The 21,919-nt window shown below is 37.6% G+C and overlaps 1 protein-coding gene across 3 annotated transcripts; it reads left to right on the top strand.

The window, feature by feature from the left end:
- The first annotated feature begins 591 nt into the window (after window positions 1-591).
- On the top strand, window positions 592-21,345 carry LOC143468630 (protein crumbs-like). Of its 3 annotated transcripts, XM_076965959.1 has the most exons (43): window positions 592-833; window positions 1,227-1,391; window positions 1,523-1,646; window positions 1,810-1,932; window positions 2,512-2,634; window positions 2,726-2,938; window positions 3,052-3,148; window positions 3,227-3,328; window positions 3,502-3,656; window positions 3,874-3,990; window positions 4,588-4,698; window positions 8,955-9,085; window positions 9,356-9,569; window positions 9,898-10,020; window positions 10,144-10,231; window positions 10,371-10,568; window positions 10,757-10,892; window positions 11,182-11,293; window positions 11,415-11,590; window positions 11,811-11,840; window positions 12,148-12,292; window positions 12,399-12,623; window positions 12,883-13,097; window positions 13,337-13,520; window positions 13,690-13,915; window positions 13,993-14,092; window positions 14,279-14,440; window positions 14,694-14,812; window positions 14,914-14,990; window positions 15,134-15,238; window positions 15,437-15,653; window positions 15,877-16,038; window positions 16,241-16,423; window positions 16,572-16,699; window positions 16,889-17,119; window positions 17,294-17,420; window positions 17,688-17,904; window positions 18,159-18,272; window positions 18,482-18,629; window positions 18,771-18,917; window positions 19,065-19,258; window positions 19,384-19,614; window positions 20,315-20,454. In XM_076965959.1, exons 1-42 carry the CDS (start codon window positions 594-596, stop codon window positions 19,609-19,611), a joined length of 6,432 nt encoding a protein of 2,143 aa, XP_076822074.1. In that variant the 5' UTR covers window positions 592-593; the 3' UTR covers window positions 19,612-19,614; window positions 20,315-20,454. The 3 variants fall into 3 exon arrangements, with proteins under 3 accessions (XP_076822074.1, XP_076822073.1, XP_076822075.1); XM_076965958.1 differs by lacking the exon at window positions 19,384-19,614 and having other exon boundaries at window positions 20,315-21,345; XM_076965960.1 differs by lacking the exons at window positions 11,811-11,840; window positions 19,384-19,614 and having other exon boundaries at window positions 20,315-21,345.
- Window positions 21,346-21,919: the final 574 nt, after the last annotated feature.

Here is a 21,919-nt window from a genome sequence, read left to right as displayed (position 1 = left end):
CGTCTAACCTACCATCTTATAAAGCAATTGTATTATTGCTGTCTTGCATATTTTAAGTGCTTGGGCTTCCCATTTTTTCCTGTTTATTAACTGTTTGCGAGCATGTTCTTTGCTGTGCTATAGTTATATAGGCCTATGTTAGCGTCATAATTTTTCACTCCGCACAGGTATTGGTGAAAAATAAACGATTATGATTTGAAATCTACGTTTAGTGAATAGTGCCTATGTACAAACAGTTTCTTGTCAAAAACTGCCATGCCCATGCTTTTGTGTAGATGTGATCAAAATGAGTGACTCCTGATATTGAGCCTCACATTGCAAACTTTCCAGTTTGGATGAAATACTTTATTTTGACTTTTGTAAAGATTGATGTTCCATATTCCCTGTGACTTAACCTATTACTGCAAGGCAGTTTAGCAATCGCAAGGAAGATTAAGATATTATATAATTAAGATATTTCGTAATACTAATATCTCATATTTTCTAAATTAGTAAGGGCACCTTTCCTCAATTTCTCATTTCTTGTAAATTAATTCATAAATTCCTAAAGATTTCTCACTTTACTTCATACATTAATTCCATTGCAGAAAGCCATGACACACCTGTGCATAGTAAGATCATGCAAACTAACACCTCTGCCTCCAGTGTTTTTTGCACTTTTATTCTATTCTGTAATGATATTTGCGCAACATCACCATCATGAAAGGACTCTTGCTTACTTCAACGGTTCTTCACATCTCATCATCGATGATAATTTCGATTCTTTTCATCGTCGAGCTGGGCTGAGTTTTAAAACATGTGAGAATAATTTGAACGGAACAATCTTGCACCAGGTTAGATTTGTGTGACTTTTGTGTTTGCTGTATTGTTATGGATAACTATATATATTAAATCTCTTTTACTTTAGTCTGCTTACTTCTTGGCTGGTTATGTAGTCAATACATTCACAGTTACAGCTTACAACCCCAATTAGGAATGTTGTCTAAGTCAAGTAATGAAATCTGCTCAAACACCAGCATTTCATTTTGTGAACATGTATACATACAGGCAAAATTTTTATTGCAACTTTTGCACAGTTTGTAATCTTTCCAATTGTGCACATAATGTTGATTCAGTCCAGTGTAAATAATGAGCATTAAATGTGCATTTCTAGTTCATTTTCAATTTATCAGAAAACAGATTATTTGCAAATTTTCTAGTTGTTTCACTTTGTTCTGGATGTTTAGGTCTCCAACAACAATGACTCAGTTTCAGTGCAAGTTATCAATCGTGAATTAACTGTGGTATTTAACCCTCATCTGGGTAATCGGAGCGTTATATTTTCAAGTGATGAAAATTTCATCAGTGGCTGGATCAATGTTGATTTTTATTTACAGCCCACATCCCGAGAGGTATTAATATATTTATCTCATGCCAAGACTACGTTCTATCTATGTTGAATAAATGTGATGTAATCAAATAGACAACTTAAATCAAGCACCCATAATCTTGTTTGCCATTTCTCGGATTAAATTGTGCGCAGGGACCAAAACTCCAAGTGACGATTGGGAAAGAAGAAATTTCTCTCGCAAATTTGGCTGTGCATTCAGAACTACTCGACATGTACTTGGCCGGTCATAAAAAGTTTTCCATTGGAAGTAACCCCGGTGTGTTATGTTTAAAAACATTTCAATAATACTTGGAATTCTTTCATGCGAGTGTAGTAACTTTGATCAACTAGATACAGCAAAATCAACAGTAACTTAGTATTGAAAGACGCCATAGTGTACGAAGATGCTTTGTAGTGTTATGTTGAGATTTCTGTTTCAGACGGCTCAAATGGGTTCGTTGGCTGTATAATGGCAGGACCTCAACTTCCACTCAGCGAGAATGTAACAAATGAAGCAAATGTTCTTTGGAATGTTTGCCCACTTGACAATTACGTAGGTTGTGGTAAGTTTTAGGCGTAACTTTGAAGTAATTTTGTATTTCAACTTTGTATTTAGATTGAAATATTCACAGGACCTGTTTGTTAGCTGTCAGGTTAATAATAAGCTTTTTGTATATATACATGATAGTAACTAAAATGTGTCTGGCATAATACACATGTATATGAAGCAAATTAATTTGTCTGTTAAAGGTTGCAAATGATGTTGTTCTGCAAAATAACAACATCTTGATAAACTTTGTAAAAATCCTTGCCCAACAAGCTCTTGGCTTCTATGTCAAAAACGATAACCTATTACTATCATTTTTTACTTTCAAGTTTTAAAAAAAGGAATAAGGTCAAGTGTTGGATTGGTTTTACTTTTTAATTTGCTTCAGGCTATCTTACGGTTATATTCTTCTTTATATCAAACAAGAATAAAATTAATCTGTTTATGTTCCAGCCTCACTGGATGGTCCAACCCACGCTTTAAAAAAGGATATCATAAAATTTGTTTGACTTTATAAAAATGCCCATTTTATGAGACAAAAAATGGCTTGCAAAAAAACCTGCAAATAACAGTATCACATTGTATTTTTTCGCAGAAAAAGTGAAAATGTGTTCCAGTCATCCGTGTTTGAATGGTGGGGTATGTGTAGAAGGGAATTCAAGTTATCACTGTGCCTGCCCACTAAGATTTAACGGAACAAACTGCGAAGTTGATAACGGTAGGACCACTTTTTGGGGAGTGTGCACGTCTGATTTACATATCATAGTCATGTTCGCTTTTTGTAATGGTCAGCTTATCCATATATACAGGACCACTTTGCAATGTAACATCAAAGCCCTGTTTCAATGGCACGTGCAAGGAGATTGCTGGTGGCAACGATACCGTTTGCCAATGTCGTAATGGTTTCTATGGCAACCAATGTGAAAATGAAGGTTTCAACCCATGTGAGAATTCCCCGTGTCAGAACAGGGCAATCTGTGAGAGCTTGTCCACCGCTAATTACACTTGCTGGTGTCAAGAAGGTACAGTTATTAAGTTTTCCACTTAAAGTTGATCATTTTAAAGGTTCTGTAGCAATAGTTTTCACGCAACCTACATTTTTTTGTTTATTTATATATATTCTTTCATATACCAGGTTATACTGGTAGAACATGTGAGACAGTTATTGATCACTGTGAGTCCGAACAATGTCACAATGGGGGCTTGTGCAGAAGTCTGGTCAATGATTTTGAGTGAGTTAAATATGGTATTTTATTATAATACTTGGTGAATTTACGTCTGCTTTGAACTGAATTTGATTTCAATTTAAGATGTCTCTGCAATGGAACTGGATACCAGGGAAGACATTGCAATGATGATGTCAATGAGTGCCTCTCCAATCCATGTGGAAATAATTCTACTTGCTTTAACAGGTTTAAGTTGGTTCTGCTTTTTACTTTTTGCAGTGTTTCACAGTAAATCCTTCCCAAAAAACATCTTATCTAAATGTTCTCATTGGACAGTAATACAATAGTAATATTCTCATAATAACATACTTTCCAACAACCAAATAAAAACTATAACCCTGGTGCACTGTATTTTACAGACCAGGAGATTATGTATGTCTGTGTGGGCAAGGTTATCAAGGGAAATACTGCAATGAAAAAGTTGATTATTGCATCTCACTGCCGTGCCAAAATGATGGGGTTTGCAGGAACGCTGATAGCAGTTACGAATGTGAATGTGTCATTGGATTTACCGGTATGAAAAGCGACAAAAACTTTTCTGAAGAATTTGCGTTTTTTATTTTAAACATTTGAAGTTTGTTATTGTTTTGCAACCTGGAGTTGCCTTAAATTTGTAATACTGAGACGATTTACTCATTTTTCAAGAATTACCTTTATAGTAAACTATTTAAATTTCTATTACTAACATATAACAAGATTATCAAACCGTCAGTCCGTATCTTTTATAACAGGAAAAAATTGCCAAGACGAGGTTGACCGCTGTGAGGGCAATTCATGCAATCCTTACAATGAAATCTGCGTGAGCAAACTTTACACTTACATCTGCGTTTGCAGGGAGGGCTTTGGCGGTAAGTATGAAAAATATGGCTTACTGGGAAATGCACCCGTGTGAGATTTGGTATAAGTAGAATAAGTACAGGCGGCAAGTTTTCGCGCATTTCTATAACGAGATTTCTTTGCCAACGTAAGCTTATTCTATTTTAGCATCATCTATATTAAAATAACTTCCTTCTAAACATTGTATCGAGCATTTTAAGTTTAAATCGCGACTACAAAAGTCTTTGGCGAATATCCGATGTTTCAAGAGTTCTTCAAAAGGCGTCAAATAAGCCAGGATTCGTTGTTAAGAGGCCCAGAGTGGGTCGCTTTAAAGTTACTTCTGATCGATCGCTTTACGTTTTAGAGATGTTCAACGCAATCCAACAATTTGCATTTTCATCAGTTTTCATCCGTTATTTTGTTATTAAATTTGTTATTTTGTTTCGGTTTCACATAATTTTTGTGATGCGTTATTTACATTTTTTCTTAATACTCCCATATCCGTGTTTTTTTCTTCCCAATTTAAAAGGATTTTCGTGTTTTCTTTGTTGTAATTGAATTTCATAACGACCAATACAATTAACTGTAGCACAATTCAAGTGGCTAACCCTGTTCATACTACACAGAATCCAATTGCACCAATATAGACGAATGTGCCAGCAGCCCTTGCCAAAACAATGCTACCTGCTTGGACGCGATCAACGCTTTCAGATGCGACTGCATACCAGGCTACACAGGTACACTCTCTGCTACATTTGCCTGGGGGCAGTATACCTTGAATTCTTTAGTTCCACTTAGCGTAGCCCGTTTCTTTCACATTTTTGTCTACATCTCGCCATGCTTGTATATATAATAGTATTGAAATTCTTCAATCACTGATTACGTTATTTCCAAGACGGCCAGCTTAAAGTTATATCTTTGTAGAAGCCTGCCACCATTTCACCGGAAAAATATTACGTTTGAAGATATTTTTACATTTTTCTGTTAATTTGCAGCAACTTGAATGTTATAACATAGCAACCTAAATCTTCCGAAATACATAACTTCAACTAAACCCTAAACAGATAAATTCAATTTATTACATACCCATTTTCCTAGCCCTACCGCCTATCTTTAACAGCAGGTTGCGTGACCTACACTTTCAGTAAAATGGTCACTTTCTTTTGAAAACGTATGATTTATTTAATAGGTCGCAAATTTTTCTTAAGTAAAGCGACTCTCATTGGATAAGCAGAAAAATGTGCCCACATGGGTCACGCTTAAAATACGGTGAAATTTGTGGCAATTATCACAAAACCTATAGATGAATTTTTCAAACGTTAGTGTTTGTTTCATTTCAAGATAATTTCTTAGTCTACTTTTTCTAACTTAAATTTTGTTTGACATTTTGGGGGAAAATAGCGCTTTTAATTACGTCTTTAATCGATTTGTTTGCCGTGACATCACAATCAACTTAACCGAAGTGCTTTTCTCGTGAAGGGAAGAAAAAATATGAAGTTGTGGCTTCCGTTGTTAAATTAACCGCTTTGATAGATGCACGGGTTTAAAGAAGCATATTTCAAAGCAAACCCTGTAATTCCGCCGTGATATTTTTTAACATAAACCTTTGCCATACTTTTCCAACCCGAACACCAACACAGTTAAATTTTTTGCCACGCAAAATCCATTGTGACGTCGATCGCGTTCGTTTTTGCTTTATTAAGTCACTGTATAGTATGACATGTTGAAGGGTTTCCTGCTGTGCAAGGGATCTTTTATTTATGCGGCTCTAATTTATCTGATTTATCTTTAAAATATGGGCGGCGAGCTGTCAACAGCGATTAAATGAAGAAATAGGCCAAACGCCTTCTCATTGTGATTCATAAAGCCGCCCTGAGATTATTTTTTTTTGTTTTATGTTGACCAGTTTCCAAAGCTTTTTTCATCCATGACTAGCCTGGAGATTTTAATTGAGTTTAGCTGTCCTTGGGAAAAGCGATATATAGTTGTTAGCGTTTGTGATCGAACGCACGTTGCTGCGGCCAAGTGCTTTTATGTCTGTGACGTTGTAGCTAGGTGGTGTTTTTGAGTAAGTTTGCAACTCGCAAGTTTAAGTTTTGAAGAATTACTTGACCTTGGATGTTACACCGAATGCCGATGCGATCTGGACATTTTAAAACTGTCTTCGCAATGTCTCTTGCTTTGATCAGAAGTTAATGACACTTACATTTCATTTATTTATTTGAGCACTTAATAGTGACTTTATACTGTTTAAAGTGGTAGGTGTTGTCCAGTGTTTTAAGTAGCGTCGTGTGTTATGTATAATTTATTGCAATCGCTTATTAGGTTACAATAGTTCTAGTCTCTTTGCAAATTTGTGAGTTTATAAGCTAGCCAAAGTTAGATAGTCGTAGTAGGCTAACCAAGCATCATTGCACCAATTCTCGTAAGTTTGTTTCAGGAAATCGTAGAAATTTCTTCCTAGGAATGTATAGTACGGGGCCAACCCAAAGCTTAAAAACGTTTCCCTTTTGTTCCGCAGTTACTTGTTTGTTTGTTTGATTTTAAATGCGACGTTTATAATTTTATGACTATAAGTAACCCTACTTTGCGGTAATTAACTCTTATTTTGTCGTTTTTGTTAACTATAGACGCCTACTTTAGCATTTGTTCAGCGAATTCAGGTAGTATTGGAGCCTTTGATTTAAAACAAGTTGAAGATTTGATATGTTAAGAAACTCTGTTAAATATCTTATTATAAATTTTGTACCCAAACTTAAGAAATTTAACGCCCAGTTACAAATAAGCTCCAACCCAAATTTTCTTACAAAAACATTAGGGTATAGGACAAATTTATGGCAACATTCTGACCTTCCCAAATGTGTTTACTCTTTTGGGCATTTCTGTCTGAAATGATTGAGAAGCCGGTTCCGCTTTGTTGTTTTAAAATTCTGTATTTGTATCCCCTATAAAGACGTATTACCCATGTGAGTAATATAATACATCAGCTGGAGCTATATTGAGCTATAACGTCATGAAAAAGACATCATGTTTCTGTGTTGGTATTTAGCTGTTTCACTTCAGTCTGTTGTTAGCGGTTGGCTTTATCGTCAATGTTCGCCGGAGCGTGAAATTAATATAAAGGATCTAATTAAACTGAGTGCTGACTCATTTGCGATGATTCTCCCAAAGCTTACTTCATAACAGCATGTTGGCATTTTAGCTTGCTTTGTTTAGGTCTATGCGCATCCTGAAAAACGTCAACATCTTCAAATAACGTCAAGGTGGCGTTTCTCAGCCCTGGAATTTCATTTCGGGAAAAAAAATACAAAACTCCATCGCGGCAGATATGATTGCAAATGACATTTGTGTTGCTTTGAGTAAGCACCAAGGAAAAAATTAACCGCAATTTTCCAACAAATCAAAGAAAAATCTTGTATCTATTGCCGTCATTCTTCAAACGATTCCTTGACTTCCGCTATCCTAGTATTTAGATCTTCGACTGAACGCCAACGTGCTTTTAGCTAACTCTACCACTCACCAGAAAGCATTAAGAGGTTAGAGTTGAGATTGGCGATGATAACGACTTTCCTGTTCCTCATTTTATGCTAGATTAATCAGTTCCGATTGCTATCACAAAGATATCCGTGATCTCATTGCCTAAAGACGATGACGTAATTGTAATCAAGTAAAAGTTTCACTTCCCAAGTTCAGAATTTTTTGACGTAATATTAGAACCAGCTTCGAATATATCATGTCAGTTAGTAAGAAATGGATTTAGCCAGATTTTAAATTTTATTATGAAATAAAAATTGTCGTGTTGGTTGAAACACGCTTGACATGTGGTCAAGTACTGTATTAGAAGACAATGAAAACGGTGTCAATGTAGCCTGCTGACAGAAAATCATTAAGAGTTTTGTCGAAAGCCTGTCAGTAGGAAAGACTAATCAGTCAGTTTCGTGCGGAGTCGTGCTTATTATTATCAGTAAAGGCACTTGTACAAAAGTGGTATGCATTGGTTGCATCCATTTGTCACAAACGCGCTAATGGCTAGTTAACCACAACCCCTTGTCCAGTAGGCCACTATTCCACCCCTGCTAATCGTTTGTTTAAAAGCAGTATTGAATGGTGCTGTGTGGCGTTAACCTGATCGGCGTCAACGAAATTGGGAATTTTTGCTTAGTTCACAGATTCCATACACATTTTTTTTCACGGGTCCGGCTCTAGTTTTATACGCCCCGTACAAGAATGCCACATTCTCCCAACGCTTAAAACGAAATGGAAAATAGAACTTACACGGCTCGAGGCACTGTGTGTGGTACTACGTATCTCAACCGACATTCAGATAGGCCTTATTGTTATAAATTGGATTTGGACAATGTAGTCTTGCTTAGCTTTCACTTGAAGCCTTTTCCGGTTCATTTGCAAATTGATTTATTGGAAGTTTTGCTCCGGATATGCTGTTCAATTACGCAGGAAGAAAGCGATTCTCACGAAATAAAGGGCCATTGTGCACGAAAATAGATAATTACAGACTTTATAATCTCTTGGCAGATATTTAAAACGAGGATTTCACCGAAGCCATGCAATGATATCTTAGATTTTCTTTAAGCTTGAGGAACTCGGTTGTTTAGGGAATCTCTGGTGGAGAGTGAGCTCAACGTTGGACTCGTTTGACCTTAAAACTGGCGGCAATGAGACGTTTTATCGCGGATTATTTTTTCTAATATTGGGGTTTTTGGTCTGTCTTATGCTCAAGGTTTTGTCGTTTTGGCCAGTGCGATTTCGTTGCACTGTAATTAACCCTATTTAGCAAGGTTATGTCACTAACGCTTTTTCAGGTATTAAGGTTCTTGGCATTATGCTTAAAACGTTTCAATTATCAATTCGAGTGTTAATATTAGTTGTTTATTTTAATGGTAAGTCACCGATGATTTCTAAAGTATCAGCAATCAACCAAATTTTCCGTTCCTTCTGATCGTATCAGCAACTTACCGCAAATTTGTTAACCCAGGGGTCCTTTGCGAAGAGGACATAAACGAATGTGAAGTAAATCCTTGTGGGAACGAAGCGAGATGTGAAGACCTCGTTAATGGATATAACTGCCTTTGTACGCTCGGCTGGACTGGAGTTAATTGTTCCCAGGTGCGTGTTTTAGATATGGTTGAATCAGTTAACTGTACTAATTTTCTAATTTGAGCCCCTGCCACGAATGATGTTGTATAGTTAAAGCATTGTTTTAAATCACCATAAACAAGTGTGGTATTATTATTTTACAAGCTAGCTTACATAATAGTCTCAATACCGAAGTAGGGGTACCACTAACAGGATTAACAAAGATTTGACACGGAGTGATATTTACTGTCGATATGCTGCTCAAATTGCAATCAATTTTCTCACCCAAACTATCCACAGGAATTTCGTCCTTGTGACAGCAACCCATGTAAAAACAATGCGACCTGTTCTACATTACTGGATTCCGAGTCGCCCGGTTACTCCTGTGACTGCCAGGTCGGCTTTGATGGATACCACTGTGAGGCTAATATTAACGACTGCTATCTGGTGCAGTGCGATTTTAACGAGGTCTGTGTCGATCATACTGGATTCTACAGCTGCGAATGCAATGCCGGTGATTAATTTGTATGTTGTGTGGCACATCACCTGTCAAATGTCGTTGTGTGTTGAAGCCTTTGCGACTAACCTTTTTATATTATATCAGCAATGTTGTTCACATTGTGTATATAATTTCAATTATAAACGTATTAATTTTGTTGATATTAATTTCCCCTATGGCTACTTTTACACTTGGCACAAGACATTAAAACAGTTTATTAGTACGATGACATCTCAATTGATACCGTTTATGAGTTCAGTTTGTCATATATTTCTCTCAGTGAAGATTTCCTTTTAAATCTCTGGCCTTACGTATAAAACTCAGCAACTTACCCTCTGCTTAGGCTACAAGAGAGATGAGCTTGGTAACTGCACAGTTGAAGTAAATGAATGTGAGCCCAGTCCCTGTCAGAATGGTGCGGAATGCATTGATCGGTTGAACAGTTATGAATGCTACTGCACATACGGTATGCGATTAGTTACTAAACTTCTGATTGTATCATCGTTTAAACTTTGCTATATGTTATATACTTGTATTTTCTGACTAAACATTTCTGATTATTGAAATCTTTCACTAAATGGCTCTAAAGGTTACACCGGCATAAACTGTGAGCACCAAATCAATTATTGTGAATCCAGTCCTTGTCAAAACGGTGGATTTTGCAAAGCAAGCTTTGGGTATGGCTCATTTTACTGTTATAATTCTGGCACTAGATCTGTGAATTTTCCTTTTCAATCGCGTGTGGTGAGCAGCTAAAACCATATTCAAGAAATGTTTGTCTGCGTTAATGTTTCAAAAAATTACTCTTTACTGCAGAAAATACAACTGCTTGTGCCAAAATGGTTTCGTCGGGTTGCACTGTGAATTCTTCTATGATTCCTGTCTTAGTAACCCTTGCATTAACGGAGAGTGTAAAAGGACAAGCTCAGGGGTGTATGAATGTGTTTGCGAACCCGGCTACACCGGTCAAAATTGTGAAATCGACATCAATGAATGCTCATCAAACCCGTGTTTGTAAGTGCATTGCTTTCTAGCTTAAAGTCCATACTAACAGCAGTATTTTTGAATTTGGGCTAAAAATTCCAGATGCTACAATGAACGGCGTACAGCCAACTGTACTTGCAACCTGTGCTACAGAAAACACTGTAAATGAGTTTCAAATGTGTACAATTTTTTATATCAATAAAATATTTTAATTTCAGAAATGGAAAATGCAACGACATGGTTGCCCAATTCAACTGCACGTGTGACCCTGGATGGAGAGGAGTCTTTTGTGAAGAAGACATCAATGAGTGCTTAAGTGATCCATGCCAGAACAAAGGAAACTGCTCAGACAAGGTGATGGATGTTTAATTTAAAACTGGCACCAACAGTAGCTGATATATTACTTATCTGCATAACTAAACAATCTTATGATTGTTGGTTGAGGCAGATATTAAAAGATAAAACAGAGTGGAAAAGTTTTATCCAGATGTTTAGATAAGATCTCTAATTACCATTGTATATCTTTCCATCCTTTATACAACAGCTTGTAGTTGTAACGTAGCTTGTTTATTATTGCATTTATTATTACATCATAGAAAAGGCGTGCTTTGTAACAAAGTCACCTGACCCATGTTTACTGCAGATTGCGAGTTACGAGTGCTTTTGCCCGCCTGGTTACGCAGGACAGCATTGTGAGGTGGATGTTGATGAATGTGAAAGTTCACCCTGTTTACACAATGGCACTTGTCATGATGGTAAGTGTAATCGGCCGTAACGTGGTACATGTGCTTAAATTTAGTTAAATGTTAATCTTATGTGTGTATACTATGGTATACCATGACAACCACGATAACTTACTTTAACTGTGTTTCACAGAAATTGCCAAGTTTTCGTGCTATTGCAACGGGACCGGCTACACCGGTGACAGTTGCGAGACTGAAATTGATGAATGTGATGTCTATGATCCCTGCCATAACGGCGCAGTGTGCGTTGATAAACTGAACGACTATGAATGCGACTGCTTGCCAGGGTTTATCGGGGAACATTGTGAGGTAACAGACCTATAAATAAGCTCATAAATTACACCACAACATGAATAATAACCACACTGCGTAACCATTCTTTCTATCTTTGTAAATTTTCCAACCAAAAATAGATTTGCTAAAATTTCTAATCTAACACATTTTGCACTTGCTCTAACTTTGGCCAAAACTAATCTGTCTTAACTATTCCTTTTAACAATGTTTCAATGAGCATGCTTTCTCAATGCAGCATAAAGATATTAAACCACAGGCAATGAAGGTAAACTTTTGAGTCACTATCTTGCATTTTAAACCATATTTTTGCATGAAAGTTGGTGAATCATTTTTTCTCGTTTTTATTTTTTTGCTCGGGGTGTTATGTTTTGCTTTATATTACAATAAACTTATGCGTTTTATACCCACCAGGACTCATTTATTTAATGCATGTTTCTTTTAATTGTTGCATGGATTTTTTTCTGTATGAAACATATTTTTTCCGTATCAATGTATAGAGTCCAATTGTTTTTGTTACAATACAGTAGTTCCAGTAGATCATACTTGCTTAATAACTATCGCTTGTTTTTCAGGTTGACATTAATGAATGCTTATCACAGCCATGTTTGAACAATGCTACATGCCTGGAAAAATCAAATCAAACTTTATATCCGAGTTATTTTGGCAAGAACTTCACTTTCGACAGAGCAGAGGGTTATGCGTGTGACTGCCTACCAGGTAAAATTACGACTTTGATGAGCTTGGTTTCAAATTTTCACTGTTGATCAATCTACTATTTTGGCTGTATTTCTTATCCCCATCGATCATGAACTGTTCTATCTAGGCTACGAAGGGGAGCGCTGTCAATTTGAGATAGACGAATGCACGCGGTGGGTCCCATGTCGTAACAATGGTAGCTGTTATGATCTCATAAATGATTATCACTGTGAGTGTGCCAGGAATGGTTATGCAGGTCGTAACTGCACAGTGGCACTGGTGGGTTGTGACAGAGGCCACAATTGTCTTCACAATTCCACTTGCGTGCCTTATCTCCAGGACGAAGAGCTCGGTATGAGATGCAAAGGGTTTTAAAATAGAACTGAACACTAATAATTACACTTCTAACATTATTATATACTTGAAAATGTGGGCTACATTAGAAATGCATGTTGGAGTAATTTAGTTGGGATTATCATCTAGTTGGAAATATATATCACTTCCAACATTATGATTTCTTGACTTAGAAATGCATATTTACAAATTGTTTAAAAATTATTTCAGTAAGAAGGTGGCAAGTCTCTCAAGTTTTTTGTTGCGAAATATTGTAGATCTCCATAGCTACACTTGTTCATGCACTTCCGGCTTTACTGGAGATTTTTGTCAACTTCCCACAACTGGATCATTCTCGGAGTCATCTCTGGCAATATTCAATCCACAATCAAGTCCACAGCCAAGTCACGTTCTGTCTTTCAGTTTTCGCACAACTTTGCTTGATAGTCATCTTGTCTCGGTGAAGCTCAAGGAAAGAAGTGAACCAGTTAAGGTGGTTAACATGTCAGTTTGAATCAGATTAAATTTCTCAAGTATTAGTACAGTAGTAAGAAAGTGATTACTTTTAAGAAAAGCTTTCATTGTCGTTTTTAATCCTTGAAATATATTTTGGACTTTGAAGCATCCAGACGGGCTTATATGTTCCTGCAATGGTGTCCTATTATGTTATCATAATCAACCATTTATTCAGAATTGTTTTTGAATTCGTCAAGTAATTGTGTGATTTCATAGATATCATTAAGCGGAGGCAGCATCCACCTGCAGAGCGGTAATGGGAATCAAACTGGTGCTGGTGCGTTTAACAACGGCGCATGGCATCAACTTATGGTGCAAATCAATGCAAGCATGGTGTCGTTACAAGCTGATGATCCAGACAATGCATCTTACCCTCATTTGATTGCACAACAGTCGCAAGGTCGCTAACAATAAAGTGTTTAAATTTTTTTAATTATTGCAATAGATAATGGCTGAAGTAGTAATGAAATAATTCTATGATAAAGTACCATGCGCAATCACACGCATGTATTTTGTGGTTAACATAACTTTTAGCTGATCTGTTAAGGTTATTTTGTCGTTACTTACAGAATTATCAGCAATCACCATCGCAAACATCACATTTGGCAAGATCGATGATGCCAAGGCCTCCTACTCTGGCTGCATCAAGGATCTCACCCTTAATGATAATGTTTTTGCGTTGGAGGACGCTGAGATCTTAATTGATGTGGAAGAGCAGTGTATGAAGAAGGTGGTCTGCACAGTGAACACTTGCTCTCATCGAGGAGTTTGTGAAGATTTGTGGGACAAAGCAAGGTCTGTTAAATGTTGGCTTTTTATCCTGTTACACGGGGTGCGTGTCATTTGATTTTAAAATGCTCGTATCTACACAGGTGTCATTGTGAGCGACCATACATTGGTGTGGATTGCACCTGGATCATGAGACCAGCGACTTTTAGTTACAAGAACACCACAAGTTTTGCCGTGTTTAAGGTAACTCTTCCAAAAAAAACGGTATTGTTGAAAGTTACGATATTACATATGTTTATTTCAAATTACCAATTTGTTTGCGTGGTTACTGCTCAATTTCGAGACAGAATTTCATGAGTGCTATAGCATTGCACAGACGTAGTCATTTAAGCAACGTTTGATGATGCACTGTCTTTTGTATGCTTGTAGATCCCACACATGCACAGAACAGAGTTCAACATCTCAATGTTCATTCTGACCCGAGAAGCATCAGGTCTTCTAGTCCATGCTGGTGGACTCGGCGGCAATTCAAGCGTTGATGACGTCACGTATTCACAGATAAGGCTACAGCTTCAATTAGGAAAACTTCAGGTTATTTTGCAATTAACAATTGAGCAATGTATTTAGAACAGTGTGCAGAAGTTATGACTTGTAGTGGCTGTCGTCTACTTAACTTCTTGGACCAACAAGAATAAGCTGTGATGTCTATGTTGTATTTGGTGGAAAATTTTATTTTGCTGATGCTTGTATTTCTCAAAAGCATTGTAACTTGCAGTTTGATCTGAAATATTTGGTCGTTTTTCTTTGTTCAAATTTAAACATTTTACGTTGCTTATGTTTGCAGGTAGCATTCGATGAAGATGGTTTGTACAACTATGACGTAATACTCGATGACGGTAGGTATCATTTTATCGATGTGAAGATAAAAGAAAGTGACATAACTGTGGTCGTTGATGACGAAAGGTAGAAAGTGATTGCAAATATCAGCATGTTTTCATCTATTTTGTTCGTTAAGGGTTTACTTAATGTTCTCGCACCGTTTTTAACTAACTTTCTTGTTACAGTTTTTCGAAAAAAGAGCTTCTATATCCAATAAACATCTCCTTGAACGATATCTATTTGGGGGGATTCCCGCCAAAAGGTTTCTTTAATTTTCAAAAATTCATTTCAAATAAGAAAGTCATACAATGTTAGCATCGTTTGCACCGTATTATGACAAATTTAATTTAGATTAATCTTTTTGTTTTGGTTAATTTTCTAATTAGTTCACTTTTGATCTCTCAGGTGAAAGGATACGCAGGGCGACATCTAGTGAACATTTCAAGGGAGCGATACAGGATGTCAGATTGAATGGGAATCGACTCATCTTCGATGCAAATGACACAAGCGGTAATTTGAAATATTAACGTGAAAGCTCACATGAAACATTTAAGTAATTTATAAACTTTTAGCTTCACTAAAACTTGCTACTTATAGCAAAAGTCTTAATACCATCTTTAAGCTTTGTACCTAACAATAGAATAAGAAATATCAAGTCGTTGACAGGGTTCTGTTTAGTATCGGTGTTTCAACGAAGTATTGTTTCAGGCATTAGTGAGGATGACATTTTGCTTTCAATTCTTCCGACAAGAGCTGAGTCGTTATTGAAGGGTGAGGTGTCAGATCCTCTGTGTCCGCTCAATCAGAGTTCCCCGTCGAATCCCTGCCAAAATGGTGGATACTGCAACTTGACTTTCAACGATTACTTTTGCGATTGCACCGACAAGTGGAGCGGAGAGAACTGTCAGATTCCTATATTTTGCAAGTTAGTTCCACAATAATTTTAACATTGTTGTCAGTGTCATATCTGCACTAACATGTCCTACGTTGTAGATTTTACATGTTCATGGTTGTATGCCAATAATAGTATTTACTTTTTATTCTTAAGGTAATGAACGAAGGGAATTATTTGTCGTTATCCGGTTGTAGATCATTTTTTCAAGCCTAATTTTTAGTTGACATTTGATTTTTTTGTTGCATATTCAAAGGCAACTGACATGTCCGAACCTCTTATCATGCGTTGATTTGCCACAAAGAGGTTTTGAATGTGTGGGTCCAGCTACTTTCAACGTTTCAGAGAATGTTTTGAGCTACAACTGGCTTGGAGGAAACGCTTCAATAAATTCTTTTAAGTTTAAAATAAGGAGCAGGTATTGTTCGGAATGACTATGATTAGAATTATGTGCTCAATACTCATAAGTTTTGTTTTCATTGGGACATGCTCACGGTTAAGTTGTTTACACAGCTGTATGGTTTGCAGTAATCCCTGCATGCAAATTACTTCTAACATCCTTCCTGCCTTTACCGTGTTTATCTTAGTAGAAATTAGTCAAGTTTCCTCCTACATTTCAGGTCCACCGCTACCACCGTCATTGAGCTATCATCAAGAACTGGTCGGATCCGGTCACAACTGGACGCAGCTGGTTACGTGCTCATGACGTTTGAATCGTCCGAGTTGAACTTAACTCTTCGTAGTCCACAAATGCTTGCGGACGGCCAATGGCATGACGTCATAGTAACAACTCTACCGAACAGGTGATTGCTTTGAAGTATCCTAGTGTTGCTGTAGTACTCAGAGCTATTTTAGCTGTATAAGTAAGTTTATTGTTTCTCTAATCACGTTCATTTAGTTGTCAATGTTTCAGCGTGTTTTGACTTTGCAATGACTTAGCTGTTATTTCAGGACAATTGCAATGAGCGTTGATGACGTCATTACCAGTGGTAACGTGACTAACCTCGCGTCTCTCATTGGTGAAATATTGAGCCGAGATGATAATCGGGTTGCCATAGGAGCCAACGACACATTTAAAGGTAACTTTTCAGTTGGTTTGGTTGATGGTCTCCTTTTCTTTGAACAGATTTGGTAAGCTACTCCGCTATCATTTGCAATAACTTCAGAAAACTTTTTTTGTCTTTTGCTGTCGTTACTTTTCCAAATTATTTGTATTATATTTTACCAATTTCCGTTTTTACTATTTAATTTAAATTTTATTTTTTTAGGCTGTTTGGACGAAATACGATTCGGAAATCAACTTCTTCCGTTCTATGAAACCAGTGACCTCAGCAATCACTCGCTTGCCCTCAGTTCAACCCTGTTCGTTATTACGTCACCATCGTTCGCATTAAAAACCGGTTGTCATGGCGATGATGTTTGTGTGGGATTGGATCGTTGTGCAAATAACGGCACTTGTGTAGATTTGTTCAACGAATTCAAATGCGATTGTGCACCAGGTCCGTCGAATGCGCCTCAGGCCTAATACAGCTTAATACGCAGGCTTGAGATTGGGACTAGATTGGATTGAGCCAATCGATGTCGCAAATTTACGGAGCGCGCTTCAATTTCATACCAATATGTTCGACTTCAACTTGTAGCAAGTTTTCTGAGCGAAATTGTTTCCTTTTCAGGGTTCACAGCTTCTAATTGTGACGTCAATATTGATGATTGCGCTGAGGTCAGGTGCGACCATGGACTTTGCGTCGATGAAATCAACAACTTTACCTGCCAATGCCAGTCAGGCTTCGAGGGGAGATTGTGAGTTTGATGTCTTGCATTTCGCTGTTTTCGCCAAGTCAAGTTGTTTTTTTTGTAGTGCTTGTGATAGTTTGGGCTTCATGTGAATTTATTGTTCACAATATTTCATTTCACGAGTCGAATCATGGAATGATTATGCCATCTAATTTGAACCGATCATATAATTTCATTATAACAGAATATTGATTTTATTTACATTGTTTAAAATTCTAAATAACTGAAGCTTCATCGAACAATTTAAAATACTAAAAACAAAATTTTTCCCAGCTGCGATGTTGAAATCAACGAATGCGTTCCTCAACCATGTTTGAACGGGGGACTTTGCGTCAATCTGATTGGTTTGTTTTTCTGCGACTGTGACGAGGCTAACTTCACCGGGCCACTCTGCGAGATCGACGTCACTCACGCATGCGGTGATGACATCACTGATGACGCACCTTGCATGAATGGAGGAAAATGCTCAAACGTCACAAGCAACAACACGGTTCGTCTGTTTGATCATAGATAATCTCGCTATTAAAATTATTTAGTTTTAATTTTGTCCTATATTTTCAAGGATTAAAAACGACAAACAGGTAAATTTCGATTCATTTATGTCGTCACATTTAAATTTCCTATTTCATTTATATTTGTCCTACTGGTGAGAAGGATAAATCCTTGCCTTTTTTCCAGCCAAAGTTTACCGTAATTTGTTTGCCATCAATTTCTCATTTACTAACCCATGCCATATATGGACAGGTACTCTACAAGTGCGAGTGCTTTTCTCCTTACGAGGGTGTGACGTGTGAAGATGAAATTGACTTTTGTGAGAATGCAACTTGCCACAATCACGGATCTTGCTTCTCAAACAAGGTATCGATAGATTCGTCTTTAAGTATCTCACTGACAATCATAATCAAGATTTTTTCACCTATTTGCTAGAGTTGTCAATTTTTTTATGCAGCTTGTAATATGCATGTAAGGTTTTTTTTCTGTAATGTACGACCGGTCGTTTTGGTGCAAAAATGACAAAATTTTCATCAATGTTTCGGTCAAAACTATAATTTGTTCTTCGTCTGTAGACCACGCTAGATTGGCAGTGCGCATGCGCAACCGGATACGGCGGACGCAAATGTGAAAAAGAAATTGAACCTTGCTCCAATACCTCGTGTCATCATAATGGTTACTGTGACGACACAATAAATGGCTTCCGGTGCACATGCAAAGAAGGTAAATACGGAAAAGTCGCCGTCCCTATAACTTGGCTGATTCTTGGGGTCCATGTTAACTTTTATTTTAATTTGTGCTTAACTATTTTATCAAATCTGCTCCGATTTTTGAATCTGCGGCTGTCTTTATTTTCAATCACAGGCTATCTTGGCCGTCGTTGCGAGCATTATGACGTATGCTTGCGTAACGGAAGTGACACATTTTGCGCAAACGATGGCAACTGCTCTTTTGACTTTGACAATGATCTCAATCCCTTATTCTCTTGCGAGTGCCCTTGGACCCATACCGGTAACAAGTTATTAATTGGTCGTTAGCTCTGATAATTATAATTATCTTTATTTATAATTAATAATTATTAATTAATTTGCTGTAAACTTGAAATATTTTGCCGACTGACAATCTTCCGAGTTAGTTGACGTCATAATGCCTATACAGGTCATCTCTGTCGTCATGATAACCCATGCGTCAACACGACCTGTCTGAATGGCGGCATCTGCGAGTCGATATGGGAGACGGTGACGTCAGAGGAAGTGACGACATCAAGCGGTCATGAAAGTGAAGATGTTCTAGATATTCGTGCCGTTTGTAGATGCACGAGCGAGTTCAGTGGGGACAGCTGTCAATCCTCGGTAAGACATAACAATGAGAATTGCCCAGTGTGACTTCTGTCGTGTTAGGGACTCCGTCTAGAATCTAGATATTTCTATTAAGTTATTTTTGGACCAATTATGGTTAATATTCTTGCCAACAACAGAAGCCGCCTCCAAGTAGTGACAAAAATCCCTGGATAATCATCGGCCCTATTTTGGGGATCGTTGTATTTCTCGTCCTGGTCGCTGGCTTGGCTTCTTTTCTTTGTTACGCCAGAGGGGCACGGGCACAGCAGGGCACGTACAGTCCCAAGATCACTGAAACCCAACAGGGACAGCCCCTTAAGACTCTTCCGTTGCCCCCCAAAACGACCCAGGAGAGATTGATATGATAGGTTCGTTTCTTGCATGTTCGGTGTCGTATTTCAACGTGCTGTAGATTCTAATTAGGGGATCTACCTGCAACAACCAAATCCGCACGCATGCTTTATACTTTCTGTTTAAAAAGTGGAAATTATCGTTTAAAAACTCGTTTTCTGGCCATAGTTAGCAATTTTATTGACGTTCTCAAAGTTGCATGCTGTATTTCATTTTCTACGCTGTTGAACTCAGCAGAGAAAATGCGCATTACTACGTCATAGCTCATCCACATATAGTCTCTGAAGGAAAAAATGTGCATGATGGGTTCTGGTGTGAAATCCTAGTTACATTGCATGATGTCGGTGCGTTTGTTTCCATAAGATTTGTGCTCAGTGTTCGCGATGTATGGCATTGAAAGCGATTGACTTCTATCTCTTTGCCAAGCTTGTCGTCTATGATATGTGACCGGTGTTTCAGACTTAAGGTCTAGGCAGTTTTTGTAAGGTCATAAATTAGAAAGCAATTACTTGTGCAAATATTTTTATTGTATTGTTGTAAATGTATTTGTAGATGGCAAGTCGCCAGTTTCAAATGACGTTGTTTAGCGATTCCAGTCATTGCTTGTCCAAAATATCTCAGTAACTTGACTGCAAATCATCGTGCGTCGTCTGTGACTTGGTGTAGTCCGGCCGAAGAAACCGGATCCGGAGTAATTTCAAGATCACTTTTTTGTAGGTGAAGAAGCTCAAGTTCTCTTTACTCCTCCTCTGCTCCACGGTCGGAGGAGTCGTTGTCTTCCTTTTGCTTGTCGCCTGCATCAGCTACCTCGTTGCCGTTACCATGGAGAGGAGGGCAACATCCGGGACATACTCTCCGAGCAAACAGGAGTCTGTGGCCCCACCCCCGACCGCCGGGGACTATTCCGGGATAGAAATGTTCACTCAAATCAAGCCCCCTCCGAAATGCGAGAGACTCATTTAAAGTCTCGTTTGAACTCGGATCTGTTTTTAAATTTTTGCGCCATTTTTGGACCAATCAGCTGCTTGTGCAAGCACGTCATACCGCGTTGGAGAAGAAGCGTTTTAAAGCAACAATGTTTCAGCTTTCTGTTTAATGAAACAAGTTTTTATCGTAGTGTTAACTTCGCTTTAACGTTTGTTTTCGTTGGGATGTCGATTTTTTCTTTTACGTACTGCTGTGCTGTATACTGACATCGAGCGTCATTTAAGGGTATTGTGACGCAACAATAGTGAAGCTGCCATAATCATGCCGAAAATAATTGCCAATAACTAGAAGCTTTGTTTAGCGGTAGTTTTATGACGTCATCGAACTCTTGAGAGTCCTGGCCAATTTTGTGTTTGAAGCTGCGTTTTACCTTTCCATTTCACGTCGTAGCGCGCATAGTTTATAGAAGTGTTGCTGGATTGCCTTTTGCCAAATATTGTGTCAAACCACTTTTCTTTATTCATTTGTTTTACAAAATCTTTTTCTTTTCTCATGTTTCATTCTGTAGAAAAAGGCATTGCGTGTTGACGTCATTTGGTACTTTTACTTGTTACGTGTATATTACGTCATATAACGTCACGGTAGGGTGCAATTGTAGCGCTGTTAATTTGTTGCTTTAATTTCTGTTCCAATTTCGACTGCCCTCGCATTTTTACCTTTTCTTACCTTATCAGTGTAGCCCCGTATTTTGCCGCCTTTAGTTGACTGTTATGTTTTCTTTTACGCTTTCAAGAACAAAAATAAAATTTAATTGTACACGATCTTGGTAATATCTGTAAAAAAATAGCGTTTCATCGTAAATTCTGTTTTTTTTTCAAATGACTCGCGGCGTTTCTTAAACCTCAACCATTGAAGGTTCCTTTTGAAATTTGTTGAGAAAAACTCACACACGTTCAATTCCTTGGAACTTTGCCTGAAATTACGACTATTTTTATATGCAACGCTCCTATACTGCGAATACCAATAGATAATAATCGCGATGCGCTCATCCGTCTCTGCAATATCTCAACGCTTGATTCTAGGAAGAAGTCCAGGAGTCTTTGCCCTGCTAGCCCGAATATAAGCGAACCCTATAACCCAGTATTTTTCGTAGTACATCACAAAGTCGATTTACGTTCATGATAATAACAGGTTCGTGGTGTAATTAATAACCGTTCTATTGAAACATAATTAGCCGTCATCCTGCTGAATGTCATGTTTTTGGAAAACGTTTTGAGTAGTTGTCATGATTTCTGTTACTTCCAAAATATCTTTTGAAACAGAAAAGAGCCCTAATTTAACAACATGTAACTATACTGAGAATAGAATCAACGTTACATAGGCCTGTTTGCATTG

This window comes from Clavelina lepadiformis, chromosome 8, assembly GCF_947623445.1.
Source record: "Clavelina lepadiformis chromosome 8, kaClaLepa1.1, whole genome shotgun sequence".
Taxonomy (NCBI): domain Eukaryota; kingdom Metazoa; phylum Chordata; class Ascidiacea; order Aplousobranchia; family Clavelinidae; genus Clavelina; species Clavelina lepadiformis.
Note: the sequence above shows the minus strand (reverse complement) of the source record. Positions and strands in the feature narration are given on the sequence as shown.

Excerpts from the sequence above, each read along its gene's own strand:
- LOC143468630 (XM_076965958.1), top strand. The coding sequence starts at position 594 with ATGACACACCTGTGCATAGTAAGATCATGCAAACTAACACCTCTGCCT. Across the intron at positions 16,424-16,571 it reads GTAACAACTCTACCGAACAG|GACAATTGCAATGAGCGTTG; the intron begins GTGATTGCTTTG and ends CTGTTATTTCAG. Across the intron at positions 16,700-16,888 it reads AGCCAACGACACATTTAAAG|GCTGTTTGGACGAAATACGA; the intron begins GTAACTTTTCAG and ends TTATTTTTTTAG.